Genomic DNA, 17,617 nt, shown 5'->3' with positions numbered 1-17,617 from the left:
GTGCTCAGACATGTGCATTGGGTTATGTTCATTTTCAAAGAAATGTCCTTTCTATTAACTGAAGGCAGGGCCGCATTATCCATAAGGGCCAGTGGCACAGTGTCCAGGGGTACCAACATTTTACAGCCAGTTAGCGGGCACCACATGACACGAACTTTACAAATGAAGGCTTTCGTTGCAAAACGGTGTATATCCATTTTATAGAATGTTGGGAAATTGACATTTGACAATTGACATTGTATTGCATTGCAAAATGCCTTAAAAAGTAGGCTATGTTCTCAAAATATTTGAATGGCAAGAATGTGGTAGGACCTCTGAACAGTCATTTCCAATAATAAAATAAAATAAGTCAAAAATGGTGGATACACCGTTTTGCAACAAAACCCCTTCAAATATTGTTCATAAAGACACTTGCAAGTCCAAGGGGCACCACAGTGTCTTAATACACTCCTGACAGAAGGTGCTTCCACATGGCCCCAAACAATGTAAACAGTCTCTGGACTCAGCATTGACAGCGAGCCACTGTTAGTAAATGGCAGCAGAATGTTCCACAAACTAACTGCCAGTTCTGGACTTCCCAAACTGACAAAGATGACTATCATTCCACAGCAACATATAAACAAATGGTCCATTCGGACTGACTCAACTGCTGCCGTTTGTTAAGACAGTATACAAACAACCCCAAAAATAAGTTTGATGTATAATTAATGCAATTCATTTCTGATTCCCCTGTGTACTGGTAATTATAAAGCCAGGCTCTATTCATCTGACACTCACATGCAGCTTTCTTCATTTCTAAGGTATTTTAGCTCCTTGGCAGACACTCGGCCTGGTGCTGTCTGAACTCGGTGACAGGCCCAATACAGTCGTTGGACAGGCCGGCTTCCCGGAGTACAATGGGCCCGCTGTGCTGTGGCTAATGGGGACAGCAGAGCTGGAACATCACAGCCAGGGCTGGACTGGCTATCTGGCATAGCGGGCATTTACCTCATGGGCCCTTATTTTCAGAAATGTAAAAAAAAAGTTTTCTGAAAATTGGGGCCCTCGAGGGTGCGGGGCCCACCGGTGAGTCAGTTCTGCGCCGCTAATTATGAGGGACCCCTTTAAGCCAAAAGTGCCTGGGCCCTATTTCCCCCCCATTCCCACCAGCCCTGATCACAGTCCCGGCAAAGAGCACTAGTTGGCTCCTGCCATCCCTCATGCACGTGGCAGGGCCCATTGTGGCCCCTGAACAGGGGGGGGCGTGGAGGACAAGACAGGGGGGGCGTGGAGGACAAGACAGGAGGGAGGAGGAGGAGAAGAGGTGGGTGGTTCAGTTAGCACCTCGCCCACCCCACTGTCTAATCAAGGGAGAGGAGGAGTAGAGGAGGAGGAGAGAAGGAGGAGAGGGGAGGAGATATTTTGGTCAGAACCTACCTACTCCACTCCACTCCATCCCTAAAGCAGTGCCTGGTCAAGAGAGACAATAGAATACAAGTGGTGCATCCGATAGTCCCTTCTGTATTCCTTTGTAGAAGCCAAAAAATAAGGAAGTACCTACGTAGTACATCCGAATACCGTAGTAAGCTTTGAACGGCTAACGGAAGAGAAGAGGAAGAGAAGAGAGGGAGAGAAGAGAGGAATAGAAGAGAGGAGGAATAGAAGAGAGGAAGAGAAGAGATGAGGATGAGAAGAGAGGGGGTGGGCACATCTGCTAGTCAGCACCCCAATCCATTCTGCCAGATCAAGATGAAGGAGGAGCATTTAAAGAGGAGGAGATGTCCCAGCCATGGCTTAGCCATGGTTCGATTCCCAACCCGGGTCATTTCCCGATCTTCCCCCGTCTCTCTCTCCCATTCATTTCTTGTCCCACTCTTCACCTGTCCTGTCTAAAATAAAGTTGACACCCCGCCCCCCAACACACACACACACACACACACACACACACACACACACACACACACACACACACACACACACACACACATACACACACACACACACACACACACACACACACACACAAAAAGAAGATGAGGGGATAGAGAGGAGGAGGCTGGATGGGCCAGTCAGTACTCCAGCCCATTCTACCTCTGATGTCCGGATTTTTTGTAGGATATTTTTTTCACCTTTCAGACTTTATCAGTGACTGGACAGTTTGAGAGTGAGACAGGAAACGTTTTGGGAGAGAGAGAGATGGGGAAGGGTTGGCAAAGGACCCAGGCCGGAATCGAACCCGGATTGGCCTCGTAGTAGACAAGTGCCCTGTTAAGCCACGGCAGGGCCCTCTGATGGCTGGATGAGAGGAGCATTACTTCTGCTTCCCTGGCCAGCACGCACGTGGACCACCTGACCACCTGACTAACGAGAGAGAGAGAGAGTCCCATGAGAAGGTGGAGCAGAGAAGAGCAGAGCATAGCTGCCTAACGAGCTTGCTGTTTTGGAGCCAAGGATCTCATTCTCACGTGAACAGTCTGAACACCCACTGTCCTCCACTGCGCACGCACACGCACACGCACACACACACACACACACACACACACACACACACACACACACACACACACACACACACACACACAGCACATGTTTATACTGTACAGTCTTTATACAAACGCACACACACAAACACACACACTTTCATTTTCATCTTTTAATACTTTTATGATCTCTTGCAGGCAGCCTGTCTTGTGCATTATTTGGCCACAGCCCCACAATTACTCTACATTGGACAACTACAATCATTAGTCTTTAAATCCCACCATTAACGCAACCCTAACACATCTCTGTATGAGAAGGGGTAAGTATGCAGCGTTTCTGAGTGAAAATTGCAGATTAGATCAGATCCGATCAGATGAGATTTGTGTGTCAGTAGAGATTAGTATATGTGCAAGGAGCCAACACAATACTGTAGTGGTCTAAAGATCAGTGGTACTGTATATCTTTCAGAACAAAGACGGCATCTTCTTGAACAGACAAAGCAAATCTGTATGCTTTGAAGCTTGAGGAAGATGTGATCATTTTTATTTAGTGTATTATGTCTTAATTACAATCCTTTTTTCCTGAGGGGCAATTGTCTTTAAAACGTTTGTGTGTGCGTTCTGTGTGTGTGAGTGCATGGATGTGTCACTGTGTGTGTGGCATTTTTGTGTGTGAATTGCAATAGAGTAGAATGTTAAATATTCAAAAATAAATGATAAAATGATGTGACGCATTAGACATTACTTATCATTGTGCTTTTATTGTACTGGGCAGGACCATTTCCCATAAAAAATACATTAATTATTTTCTCAGCTTCTTTGAGGGTGGATGTCCCAGTAGTGTTGCCTTGGGATATCTGTTCTCTATTGCCCTCTGCTGTCAAAATGAGAAATAGCCCTGTACAGACTTACATACTGATGGTCTATCAAACTGAGGCCTGGGGGCCAAATCTTGCTCACAGTGTCATTTTAGTTGACCTGTGTGATCATTTCAAATGTGTATAATAGTTGGCCGTCATGTGCCATTAATATCCTATAGACCTAGTAGTATGACTTACACACACATTTTACTATATGATATACTTTGTACTATCCTGCATTAACATTAATACTGTGTGAGCAAACTTCAAAATACATTTGGAAATGATTGTGGACCAAATAGAACACCTTGCAACAGATTTGGCCCACAGGCCTGTGTTTCATATCTCGTATTTCACGTCCTAGAAAGTGCGGGGGACATAACGAAAAGAACAGAACAGAGAAAAAGACAGTGCTGTTGCCCGGTCATGTTCATTCAGATGAACAAAACTGTAAAAACATCCTTGATACCTGGCTTTTGTTAGCCTAATGCCGACTCTGGTCGTCTAATAATACTCACTAAAACAACTCTTGGTTTCCTACTTATGAACAATAACTGCACAACACCACAGGTTTTTTATCTGCAGGACTGCAGTGCTTCTGTGTCCAAAACGGCATACAACAATACGCCTAAAGCTCAATAATTTTTTGTAGTATTTCATGTCAGGAATACTGCATTTAGAGCCACTGTAGCCTACTACACTGTGGTACACACACTGTGGTACTAATAGTGTAGGCCTAATATTCAGGCATTTTTTCAGCTAGTGTTTTGATACAGCAGTACCATGCAAGATTTTTTTTTTACATATATAAAATGAAAAATTTGTGAGTTGAGTCTCTGCTCATTAAAAAAAAAAAAAAAACTACTGAAACAGCAATTTTCACTGGTAATACTTATATTGCTGCAGTATTGGGTATTTAATACGAAATTAAATGGTAGTATTATGGGATGGTCAGGACCAGGCTAGTTAAGTATAGCCTAATGGCACAATATGGCATTTTTCCTGCATCTAGGCACACAGACATCCCTTTTACTTTAAAAATAAAAAAATAAAAATGAAAATATACGCCTTAAATTAATTATAATCAATCCACAATAATGTCACCCTTTAGTAAAATTGAAGGATTCTACATAGAAGTGGATTCGATTGATTTCTGTCAACACTGTTACATTTACAGTAGGCCTAGGCCTCGCCTATGAACATGCGTAGTGCATAGAGAACATTATACAGATGAGAAGCAAGGTCAGAGAGATGAACTGCAGATGGATGCCGGTGGCATGGACAAAGTTTGTGACCGCATTTAGCACAAGAGGATATTGACACGGTTCTTCTGAATAACACAGACAGTCAAACTCCGCGGCAAACCAATCAATATCACCCTGCGATAGCTCTCCCTTCACGAACAGCCGTCCTTGCTGGTCCATCCTTATGCGGTAATATCGCGGGTCTAGGTGGAGGTAGACATCTTTGTTCCATTTCTTCCTCACGCATCGGCCGTTCTCCTGACAGAGCGCGCGGCTGCAAAGCTGGGCTGCTGTGGTGACGTTCACGATGTACGGGTTCATTACTTTTTCCAGATGGCGTCTGGCTGCCTCGCAGGTTTCCTGCAAATCAAGGTAACATTTCGAGAAAAGTTGGTCAAGTGAACATCAACCTCCCTGAAGACGAGAACGGGCTTGTTCTGTTTCAACAAGTCATCGCAGGTGTCTGGGGAAAAGGTAATTTGGACAGAAATAAAAGAGCTATTACAACACAATACAATTTAATGATAAGATCAGTGAGCTTCAAATTAATTAACTTGTCGTAATTACTTTACTTGTGAAGTGCATACCCTGATTTATTGGTGTTCAAATATTTTAAAACGCTTCACAGGCAGCAGTTGGGCCCTCAGGTGTGGTGCAAAGCCAAAGACTGTAGCCTACCTCAGTGTCTGTGATGTCCATGTCGCCCCAGGATACGACCCCAGCTGACCCCAGAGCAGCAGCCTCCCCGATGGTGTTCACCAGGTCATACTGCAGCAGTCACAGACAGAGTATGTGAGTTGATGTCAGACAATTTTCTATGCTATGCAATGCATTGCCTACATCAAACACTATCCTAAGTAAGAAACATGGTAGGCCTAAGCTAACATGAAAAATAGTAGACATGGTAAATACCCACAGGGTCATTCCACACCAATTTAACAAATCTTGGCACCATGGGGGCCGCTAGGGGGGAAAAGTGGTACAGATTCTAAGGGCCCAAGCACTGATAAGGGCCCTTAAGGGGGCCCAAGCACTGAGAGGGGCCCTTAAGGGGGCCCAAAATTCGAATCTTTCATGGGGCCCAGCATTTCTGGCAGCGCCCCTGCTTGGCACACAGTCTCGAACAATTCTGAAAATATTACTGGGTGTTCCTTAGTGTGAGACAACATACCTGAGTGTTATCGTTTCCAAGTTACAGACCATTTTACAGAGGGAGGACGGTGTGGATTTTGTTAGGTATTTTTTCAAAAGATATGCATGTGTTTGTCTGTAGCTGTAAGTCATACTGAATTAATGAAAGGGTGTTTGTTCAACATTTTTGTGGCTGTAACTCATGCTGAATTAGTGAAGGGACGGACCATGCTCAGGCCCAGGGTGGACAGGCATAGGTAAGGTGCAGTGGTGTAGTGGGGATTTTTAAAGTGGGGATACGCAATTGTTAACGTCATCAAATAATTTTGCAACTTATCATGTCAATCCCCCCAACTGTCCTTAATCTACTGTCATTGCTTCTCTGTTTTCGTCTGTTTGGTCAATCACCTGCAATACTGCTATGTGATCATTCCGTTTTGTATTCAAACATGGGCAGAAGATTTTTTTTTAAATGTCACTTCAGGAGAAGTGGGTGGACTGCTTACCCCCACGTACTGCACCCACCACACCCCTGGTTCTTGGTTTCATTCTAGCGAAGGGGAGTAGAGTTGCCCAGCAGGGACTTGAACCCAGACCTTCTGGGGTAGTAAACTGGGGCTCTGAACACTACACCAAAGAGCCAGGCTCGTTGGTGTGACAGTCAGAACACACCCACAAACCTAGTGATGGACACTCCATCACACTCATTAATGTTAAGTTTGTCCACCTGCTGTGTCTCTTGGTCACGTACACCAGTGTTTCCCAACCTTTTTTGTCCTGCGTACCCCCTAAGCCATTTTGTCATATGATGAGTACCCCCTCACCCTCATTCATGCTCTATTCCTCTATCCCAATGTGACTACAATCAATATATTTGCTATTATTACATCTTTCCGCGTACCCCCTGATGTGTGCTCGCGTACCCCTAGTGGTACACGTACCCCTGGTTGGGAAACACTGACGTACACGTACGTACCTCTGACAAGTAGTTGATGTCGCTGTCTTTAAATACTGGGCGGATGTAGGCGTAGATGGGCGTGGAGTAGTTCTGGTTGTTGAGCGTGGACACCCGCATGGCCTCCTGAATGCGATGGCGCACGTAGAGCTTGGCCTGGCGAGATTCCCTCAGCACCAGCTCCAGGTAGATGGAAGGGTAGAGCGCCGTGCACTCCTGCCACAGCCAGTACAGGTTGTTGTTCCTCTTCTTCTCGATGGCGGGACACTCTCCCGTGAAGCCCTCCATGTCCTTGTTGTAGTCGTAGTTGTAGCAGTCGGGGTACAGGTAGTAGCCCCATCGGCGGTTGGGCCTCAGCTTCTTCCCCAGCTTGAGCGACTTGAGGAAGTAGGCCTTTGCGCCTCTCTCGAACCTTTCATTCGTTCATTCATTCATTCATTCATTCATTCATTCATTCATTCATTCATTCATTCATTCATTCATTCATTCATTCATTTGTTTATTTGGATAGGACAATGCATATTAATTAATACATCAGCTTGAGGGCTTCAATATAAACACACAATACAAGCATTGGGTACATGAAAAATTCAAAAAACCTCTCGATGGCCAGGTCCTCGGCCTCCTCGTAGCTCAGGTGGGGCCGCTTCTTCATGATCACCTCGATGGACTTCTCCCGGTAGATGTCCTTGCTGCCCCAGTTGCGGATCCACTGTGGACGCCACTCCTCGAAGTCCAGGATGGCCAGGCCCGTCAGGTTGTCGGGGATGTAGTTGTCGATGTCGTCCTCGGCCAGCTCCTTGTGCTCCTTCAGGTCCACCAGCTGCGGCAGGCCTTCGTCGTAAAACTCCTCGGTCTCCTCGTCCACGTAAGGGAACAGGCCGAAGCGGTCCGTGTAGAAGATGGCCACGCTCTGGTTGGTGGCGGTCTTCAAGGTGCTGCTGACCATCTGGAAGTAGGAGAGGTCGAGCTCGATGCCGAAGCGCGAGCCGCAGAGCTCGGTGGGAGCGTTCCACATGAACAGGAAGGGCACGCCGGGCTCCAGTGGCGGCGACGTGTTTGGCTGAGCGGCATGGCCGAGTTGTAAACCCGTCAAGAGGTTAATAATAGCTGTAATGTGTAGTAGTCCACTGAAGAGGTTCATGGCTTCATCAAATCTGTAAAGTGGAAAAGGAACGTTTTTTACCCACAGGATCTGCATCTTCATCATTGCTTTATAATGTATTATACAGTATATTTGTGATCAGTTTTTATTTTAGGCAGCACATTTCAAATGGGTTCACACAGATGTCAGAGTGAGTAAATGATGACAGTGAAACATCAGTAGACAATCTAAAATTCTTTGCATACTTCTTTGCAGTTGCAAAACCATGTGCTGTGTTGCATTTTGATACTGCGCACATAATGTTTCAATTGCCTGGTCCTCAAGCATACCGGAGCAGGCTACATGTTATTCTCAGGTTTCTGCTGAACCCTACTAGTTGACATTTGGGGTATATTGTCTGTCCTTACTGTCAGTTTAGTTTTCCAAATGATCTTCTCTTAGTGAGTTTGCATTCAGTTGTAATTACCTCTACCGTAATTACCTCAGTTGTGATTACCTCCGTTTTCAGTTGCGTTGGTTTATCTGTCTGTTTGTCTGTCTGTTTGTTTGTCTGTCTTTCTGTTTGTCTGTCAGCAGGATAACTCAAAAAGTTATGAACGGATTTGGATGAAACTTTGTGGAGTTGTTGGAAATGATCAAAAGAACAAGTGATTACATTTTGATGGTGATTTGAGTTTGTAACTCCACAAAAAAGGCAGATAGACTTGAAGAAAATAGGGTGTGACATAGTCAAATGTTCTATCAAATAGCTTCCTTGGCTGAGGTCTGCACTCTCTGAGTGCATTTCTAGTGTTACATATAAATGCTTTCCCCAATGTCAAAACAGAAAACCTATGAATGACATGCAAAAGTCAGAAAATCCAAACCGGTCAGATGCCAAATGGAAGCATAATTCTATAAACAAACCTGAGTTGTCGATTCTGTTTTGATCCGCCCGCTGCGTACCATTAAATCTCTCTCACTTTATAGGCTGTCAGGCAGGCTATGTGAGACTCTGCCTCCTCTGTTCTTATGCATGTGCTTAAATAGAGACCCTGGAAATAGGTGCTGAGAGTGAGAGAGAGAGAGAGAGAGCGCGCTTGCATGAAGTTAGGGTTACATGACAGGCGCTTGTCTGGACACGCCATGGTTCACGATTCACCTTTTCATCACATCCGCCAGCCGTTTCGAAAAAATGGGTTCTTTTGACAAAGAGCTGGGGGAAGAATGCTAATAATGGGCTTCGCCGTTGCCTCCAGGCGCACACGAGACATCTGTGACTGTGCATGACTCTGCATGACCCTGTCCGTGACACACGTCTGTTGCCTGCACTGTCACTAAACAACACACATGCTGGGAAGTCCAAACTGTTATCATAGAACAGTAGAACGCTAGCTATAAATAGATTTTTATGGGTAGCTATGGGAATAACTTATTGAATACCTGCTGCTCATGTGTGTTGGCTGTGGGTAAGGAAATAACTGAAGATCTGTCACACCCTCAATCAAAGCCCTTGAGCAAGGCATCTAACCCCACGCTGCTGCAGGGTCTAACTCGGTACCTAAATAACTGTAAATCAACTTGGATAAGAACATCATCTCTAAGTGCATTGCGTTTCGTAGTCTAATTGTAATGGAGTTATTCAGGTGCTATGTTTTAGGCATGTTTATTTAGTTGCCTAATCACAGGGTCACTGGTGAAAACCATTAATCCTGCATTTACTACAAATATCACAGTATTTCTGACATTTCCTTGTCAGCTTTATATCAATGACTCAATGGTATAATACATTACTCTAGGTTGTTATGTTGTCTTGATGGTATTTCCTCACTTCCTGCTTTTGTATAGCTTTGATTCATGACAACACTTTTTGAATATTGGGCTTTTCATGTCTTTGTTACAGGATAGAACATGTGACAGGAAAGTAGTAGGGAAAGAGATCCCTTACGAAAATCTACCGTGGTTTACTATGGTTTCACCATGGTTTTAATGTAACAACCATGGCTCTACAGGTACCATGTTATGTCATGGTGCTGCTTAGTTCTCTGAACCAACTGTAGTTTATATTATATTTACTATGGTTTATTTCTGGGGTTGTTTTGGTTAACCATGAAAACAATGGTTTGTGACTATGGTGTAACCACGGTTTAACTACAGTATACAGTTTGCCATAAACCATAAGTAAATCATAATGATTTATGATTTAATCATAAACCATGAACCTCTGTGAAAACCTTGAATAACTACTTGTGGGCAGCTGTGGTGTAATGGTTAGGGAGTGGGACTGTACAGTACATCACAGGATGACAGTCAAGTCCCACCCTCACCTCTCCCTACACCTCCATCCATGGCTAATGTGCCCTTGAGTAAGGCATCTAACCCCACATTACTCCAGGGACTTGGGTGTATGTGTGATGCAATGAAGAGTAACATAATGGATAATTATAAATACATGTCAACCATGGTAAAACCATGGTTAGTTTTCATAGTAAAACCATGGTTAGTTTTCGTTACGGTATAGTTAAACTGTTAAACACTCAAACCATAGTTAATCCATCATTAAACCATTAGTCAAACCATGGTTGAACCATAGTCATGAACCATGTCCAAAAAAAACATGAAAAAGGTTAATTTTCGTAAGAGATAGGTCAGGGCAGGGAAATAATCCCAACGCTCTAATCCGGGCCCACATTTATATGGTGCGGGTGCTCTGTGCTGTTCTCCACAGCTACCCTCATGATGGCACTTTTGACTAGTCACACACTGCATGTTTTTGACAGAAATGTGAAGTGCTTTGTTACAGCTCTTTAATTTAGATCCATATCTTATTTAGATTTTAATATCCATTTTCTACAGAACATAATTCATCCATTGTCTAATAGTTTGTGATAACCGTGGGACAATGTGGTTAGCGACTGAGTCTATGAAAGAATGTGACTCAAAGCCATAGATCTTTTATCTGTAAAGACACACACAAAAATGTACTTTGGGTTCATGACGTTTATTTCTTTTCTGGTGTATGTTGTGTGCAAAAGAAGAATGTACAATTCTTCCATAGGGCCTAAACCTTGAAGTCCTGTCCCTGTTCAGACACATGTTTGCCCATCATCTCACCTACAGTATGTAGTGATCAAGGAGGTTATCTCCAAATCTTTTCGATGACTGATGAAATTACTCTTTCAACAATCTGTCAAAGAGTCAGTGAGAGGCCAAATTATTTTCCAGATCGTGCCAGATTCAGTGCCTAATGAGCTTGTTTGCCAGAACATGTAAAGTATAATCAGGACTGGGCTGGGGGAGAAATCGGGCGGGGGCACTTTTGACTTCAAGGGGCCCTCCATAATTAGCGGCACAGAACTGACTTACCGGCGGGCCCTGCACCCTCGTGGGCCCCTATTTGCAGACATGTAAAAAAGTTTATTTTTTTACATGTCTGAAAATAGGGGCCCACACGGGTGCAGGGGCCCACCGGGAAATACCAGCTATCCCAGATGGCCAGTCCAGCCCTGACTATAATCAATGAACAATTATGAGATTATGTATATCCATGACCTGGTCATGGATGAGTGCTCAGAGGAGGCCAGAGCGATGAGTGATGAGCATTATATGTGTATGACCAGAGGTCTCTCTGGAAGCTGCGTGGGCATGGAGACTGAACAGCTCTTGCCCGCGTAGCACTGGCAGGTGAAGTAGTTGTACATGTAGGCAAAGTCCTGCGTGGAGGGTGTTCCGGTGGCAGTGTAGCCCGAGGCGGAGCGCTGGATGAGGAAGTGGTTGGGGTTCAGGTGCAGGTAGGTGTCGGTGTCGTAGTCCCTTCGCACACAGCGGCCATTACCTTGGCACAGGAAGTCACTGCACACCTGAGCTGCGGCCGTCACGTTGGCGATGTATGGGTTAATCGTGGAGAGCAGATTGCTGGATAGGCCCTCACATGCAGCCTGCGAGAGAGAGAGAGAGAGACAGTGAGACAGAGAGTCATTACATGGCGTGTTGTTGTGTATTGAGGGTTACTCAGGCAAACTTGTTAAGACAAATTCCAAATTTCCAATTATTGTGTAAGCCGTATATTCTCTAAGGAGGCAGGTGTGTTGGCAGGTGTTGACAGTGTTACACCTATGGTGCAGTGATTCAGATCACAGTATTGTCACCACCCAGAAGGGGATTGCAAAGTAATTCTCACTTGTCACTACAGTATTGCAAATTCCTGTTTTTCTGTGCCGTGCATAATTTGTGTACAGTATGAAGTGACTTCACAAAATGTATGAGTCATCTGCCTGTGTGCTCAACACAGAAAATGTAAGCAATTAGCTTACCTCAAGTAATTTGGAAAGCTTGTATGAAGCTTGTAGGAAGTTTGTATTGGCGGACTTAGTTCAGTGAATTAGCTGGAACATGCATGTTGCAGGACTTTACAATCTGAAATCAGGATGTTCATCACCTCTAGTTGTGTGCACACCCTGGTTTTGAAACTTTTCAGCCCTCCTTATCTGTAGCCTCGCGCGCCATCCTACGTACTTCTGCCAAAGTGTGTGTTTGTGTGTGTGTGTTTGCCTAATACACTTACCTGTACTTTACTGTGACATTGTGAGAATTTTCAACCCCTATCATACTCTGTACACTGCCTACTTCTACATACTATACTATAGCATAGATGTATCCATCAACACTTGTTCCAGGTCAAGATTGTCTACCTTAACTGACAGAGTATGTTTTTCTGCATTGGTCTATCCCAACTCACAGAATGTCTTTTTGCACAATTACCTTTTCTACATTTATTATCTCATATATTATAATAAGATAATATTTTATCTTATTTTCCCCGCCCTGATGACTATTCCTGTGTTATTTGTGTCTTGAAATGTCCATGTGGGCTTTTGTGTATTTGTGTATTTATGTAAGCTACTGGATACCTGAATTTCCCCCTACTAGTCCATACCTGTCAACCATCCCTAATTTTCCGGGAAACTCCATAATTTTGACTCATTTCCCGATTTCTTCCCGATTTGACATTTTTCCCAGAAATATCCCGTATTTTTCATATTATTAAAAAACACAGTCGGTCCAGTAACCTACCCACGGCCCTGTCCGACGAGTCACACCCCCTCTTGAAGAGAGAGACAGAGGGTCTTGCTTATCAAGCTACCTGTCAGAAGATTGTATGCCAGATGCCACCAAGAATTGATTTCCTCAGAAACCGCCAATTCATGCAACGCATAAAACAGCCTCGGACAGCGAATCATGCGATTAACCTAATCATAACCTGTAGGCTACCAGCGCAAAGTTTTGCACGAACAGACAACTTCTGCGACAAAACAAGAAGAAACTCATTGCGCTCATTTCATTGTTCTGTTTTCATTACATTGTTTTTCCATGCTGTAAAACGTGGTCTGAGGGATTTTAGACAGGACTGTCTTTGCACGCGCACTGTTGTGAAAAGCAGATAGAACCATCCCATAGTGTCATTCCGTTGACTGTCAGAATTTGGCCTTTAGAAAATTTCCCGGATTTAGGCTTAAAATATGGGAATTTTCCCGGATTTTGGTAGCTCAAAGTTGACAGGTATGTACTAGTCTGGCCCCTGTTTTCTCTGGAGCCATGTTGAGCGGTAGAAATTGGCCGGCCAACTCTCCCCAGAGAACAGCCAATAAGCGAAGAGACAGTTTGGCGAAAGGGGGAGGACGGTCGTGACAATACCGTAAACGCCTGCGCTATGTTGTTGTTGAGTAACTGTCGGCCATTGGGTGAGAGCTGTCCAATCATTTCAAACCAGAACTGAGTGCAAACGTCCCGCTTCCTGCAATCGCGTCAGATCAAACAACCCCCAGACCATGAATACAAAATGAAATGGTAGCATTATGGGATGGTCAGGACCAGGCTAGTTGGCTGCAGTCCCCTCATCTGTTGCCCATTCACTGAACTGCCTGCCCCGAGCTTGGCTGTTGGTCTGCATTGTAAGTGTCTTTGGATCAAAGAATGTTGCGTAAAATCAATAATTAAACACGCTAACTACAGTCTTGTTACTTACTTGTTAATCGTTAATTACTCTGTTATACTCTTGCTCTCTCTTTACCTTTAATCTAATCTTTTCTGCAGTACAGAGCTAGTCCAAGACAACTTTCCTGTTCTGGGATTAAGACTTTGTCGTTGCCATTGTTGTACCAATAAGATTGTAACGGAGGCTTTAACATTATAAGAACGGAGGTTATAAGATTATAACGGAGGGATTATAACTAACGTACAGTACCTCATTAGGATAGTCGGCAGAGGCTCCCCACATCACAGTTCCTGCGGCACCAAGAGCCGCAGCCTCCCCTACGCTCCTCACCAGATCGATCTGAGAACAAATGAAATAAAAGCTTTAAATAATACTAATACAACTATATTACTAATAACAACAACAACAATTTAAACAATTATAAGAATTATATAAATAATTATGATTATAATACAGAACACAGGTCGAACCAGGTAATTTGAAATACGTTATTCTCTATGTTGCTATGTTGTCCATCACATAAAGCTCTTCTTTAGTTTACTTTGTTAGTGTCGAACTTCAAGCATTGTTAATTATTGGTTGCTTAAATGCCCAGGTAGTACTAAATGTTTTGAAATGTACATTTAGCCTAGTAGGGCTCCGCCCTACTGCTGACGCAACGCCTTCGGCTCAGCTACACACAGTAGGGCCAAGAGCTTGCTCAATCCCGCTACAGCGGGAACTCCACCTACTTTGTCTGGAACCAATCAACTGAGCATTTCCAACCGTCCTGGGTAGAGGCAAGTTCAAGGCAGTGACGTAGTTTAAGCAGAGACGTTCTACTGGGCTAAGAAATGTTTGGTTTAAACTTTGGCACATCCCTCAACCAGTAGCAAGCCGAGGGAGGCGGGTTAACCAGGCCATGGAAACAAAGTTCTTCCTGTGTGGAAATGCTAATTGTTTTAGTCCCGGTCAGACCAGAATCGCGGTAGTGATCTGAAGTCTGTGAAAATCAGGCAACATTTAGCCATCATTGACTTGACAGCATCAGCTCATCTTCAGCTTACCTCTTTGTAGAAGAGCTCGCTCTGGTCACGGAAGAGTATGCGCGAGTAGAGGAAGACGGGTGCGGTGTAGGGCCGTTTGGGGAGCGCGGACGTGCGAAGGGCCTCCTGCACAATATTACGGACAAACAGAGCGGCATTGTAGTTGTCGCTGAGTGTAGCTGGCAGGTAGGCGGAAGGGAAGAGGGCCGTGCTGGCCTCCCACAGCCACAGGAGCTCGTCGTTGAGACTCTCCACGGTCTCTCCGCACTTCCCCGTATAACCCGGATCCTCGTAGCCGTAGTTGTAGCAGTTTGGAAACAGGTAGAAGCCCCAGAGGTACTCTGGTTTCTCGCTTTCCGCCACCTTCAGCGTGCCTTCCATGAAACCTCTGGCCGCCTTCTCAAACTGTTGCTTGGCCACAACCTTGGCAGCTTCTGCGGTGAGGGAGGGGTCGTGCTGCTGGGTGTATTCTATGGATAGCGTTTGGTAGATTCTCTTGGTGCCCCAGTTCCGGTCGTAGAGGGGGCGCCAGTCCTCCCAGTCGACGACCCCGAGACCTGCCACTGAGTTTGGGATGTATTCGCCCACCTCGCTCTTGGACTTGGCCAGAGAGGCCTGGAGGTCGCCGTTCTGGGGAAACCCGCCGTTGTACTCTTTCTCTGTCTCATAGTCGGTCCACGGACACAGGCCCATGTGGTCCCGGTAGAAGAGGCTGAGGAACTGATTGGGCTCCAGTGCAGGGGTGGTGACCGCTTGGAAGGCTGACATGTCAAGTGGCACATTGTTCTGTGTGCAGTGTCTCACGGGCCCGTTCCAGATCACCACAAACGGCTTCCCGTCTATCAGGGGGGCAGCAGTCTGTGGGAGCTGGGGACCAGTACTGGAGGCCAAGGCCAGGAGAGATAGCATCACCTGGACCAGAAGACCCAAGGCTCCTTTGTGTACCCGATGATGATCCATGGTGGCTATTTTAGAGAGAAAAATGAAAAAGGATGAGGAAAAAGATTAGTATTATTGTACAGACATTTTACTCTCTTAAGACAAGGTCCCCGTTATTCATTTGCTGCCACCAGAATGTTAGTGACCAAATCATAAATGAGTGTATTACCAAAGCTTAATGTGCTGTTGTAGTGTTGTGGTAATAAAATCAATTTAAAGACTACAGCATTCCACTGGGAGCAACAGTGTGCGTTATGAGGCTGTATGCAAATGATGAGAAGCTACTGTATATCTAGATTACATTACTTCAAATAAGTTTCACGGGAATTCCCTCTTTCCTCTGAATTTCTTGTTTTCTGATTTGAAAAATGCAATCAGTAATGTCTTTTAACTTAATTCCGATGATCACAGGTAACTTGAAACCAAAGACATGGTCTTACCTGTTGGAGGTACGCACGCGGCATCATTGCTATATCTCTGCTGTCTTTTATACGTTTCACGCTGCGCTCTTATCCTCACTGCTCACGACAATGTTTGTTTTGGTGCGTGATAACAACTACTAATGGTTTTTATATCAAAACGCTGCAAACACTTATAAATTAAAAGATAGAATGAATTAAATATTCCCTTTGATATAGTTATCGCATAACAGATTTATCACCATCTTCAAAGCTTTTTGTTTTAAGAGTGTGCAAGGTGAATGTGTGATTAAAACGTGCAATATTTTTCCCTCACCTGTCTTGGCAAGTGTCCGTGTCCAGTACAAAGTTTCCCCAATGAGGAAAGGCCCTCACATAGAATAAATAACTGTATTTGTGTATGGAAAAAAGATTGAAAGTTTATGACTGGACAATCTAACTCCTGTCCATGCTGCCCCTGGACACTGCCCCTGGAGAGAGAGCTCCTTGGTGGACAAATCGGGATAAAAACGGAGGCAAACTGCAATGAAAATCGTCATCATGTTCCTGTCTGTATTTGCAGAGTGTTATCTTGTGGGTCTGTTTAGGCAGGTGGATAAGAAACTAATGGTTCTCATACACTTTGTGCTCCATAGATAATCTGTATATATGCCAATGTCAAAACATGTGCTTCTGTTTGTGTAAAAGTTGTTAAAGGTGTCACAAAACACTGAGTTAAAAATTATGAAATGGTCTGAATATATTGCAAGAGATTAAGTCAACATGCTTACAGTAACTCAAATATGTTTTTTGATATACTGTATATCAAAGGTCATTCACAATTTGAAACTTAATTTGAAGTCTAATGTGTTTTTTTATGTTGTAGTTTGCACTTTGCCTTTAATCTTTAGGCAGGCAAAGCTCACCAGTGCTTGTTACTGTATAATCCTATGTATATGTAGCACTGAACTTATGAGCCATGAGTTTGCCATCACAGCATCCTTGAGTCAAATTCTGCTTTTTGGTCTGTCATTTTCATCTTTTCATCAAATTTAACTTAGCATAAATACTATGTTCTCTATGAGCGATACAGAAGGTCTTTGTTCGGGTGGTGGTGGCTCAGTTGGGAGAGGAGGCTGTTTAGGAACCAGCAGTCAGAAGGTTGCAGGTTCAAGCCTGGCTCTGTCTGACCCCCATCGATCTGTCCTTGAGCAAGATACTTAACCTTACATTGGTCCTGGTGGCAGGGTGGTTCCCTGCATGGAAGCCACGACTACTGGTGTACGAATGGGTGAATGTGAGGCTTGCATGTAAAGCTATATAAATGCAGCCCATTTAGTCTATTTACACTTTGTTTAGAACATTTCCCACACCCACGTATTCAACCAACCACTAGAGTAGTAGTTTAGGAAACATGGTCTGAGAAATTTGACTGTGGCCTGTTAGTGATGCCATGACCCTGCTCCTCTAGGCACCCCATGTACTGCTAGCCAGCCACTCACCTGTGGGGCCCCCGAGTGGGCCACT

General features: G+C 44.4%; 2 protein-coding genes across 2 annotated transcripts; both read right to left on the bottom strand.

Moving 5' to 3' along the window:
• Nucleotides 1-4,510: 4,510 nt before the first annotated feature.
• On the bottom strand, nt 4,511-7,793 carry LOC134448026 (hyaluronidase-5-like). Its single transcript, XM_063197784.1, has 4 exons — nt 7,249-7,793; nt 6,671-7,061; nt 5,242-5,331; nt 4,511-4,923 (listed from the first exon to the last, which is right to left on the bottom strand). Exons 1-4 carry the CDS (start codon nt 7,791-7,793, stop codon nt 4,513-4,515), a joined length of 1,437 nt encoding a protein of 478 aa, XP_063053854.1. The 3' UTR covers nt 4,511-4,512.
• Nucleotides 7,794-10,718: 2,925 nt separating this feature from the next.
• Nucleotides 10,719-16,207, bottom strand: LOC134447517 (hyaluronidase PH-20-like). The gene is made up of 4 exons (XM_063197013.1): nt 16,133-16,207; nt 14,775-15,718; nt 13,978-14,067; nt 10,719-11,671 (listed from the first exon to the last, which is right to left on the bottom strand). Exons 2-4 carry the CDS (start codon nt 15,711-15,713, stop codon nt 11,336-11,338), a joined length of 1,365 nt encoding a protein of 454 aa, XP_063053083.1. The 5' UTR covers nt 15,714-15,718; nt 16,133-16,207; the 3' UTR covers nt 10,719-11,335.
• Nucleotides 16,208-17,617: the final 1,410 nt, after the last annotated feature.

This window comes from Engraulis encrasicolus, chromosome 4 (genome assembly GCF_034702125.1).
Source record: "Engraulis encrasicolus isolate BLACKSEA-1 chromosome 4, IST_EnEncr_1.0, whole genome shotgun sequence".
Taxonomy (NCBI): Eukaryota; Metazoa; Chordata; class Actinopteri; order Clupeiformes; family Engraulidae; genus Engraulis; species Engraulis encrasicolus.
This window is presented reverse-complemented; position numbering and strand designations above follow the sequence as displayed.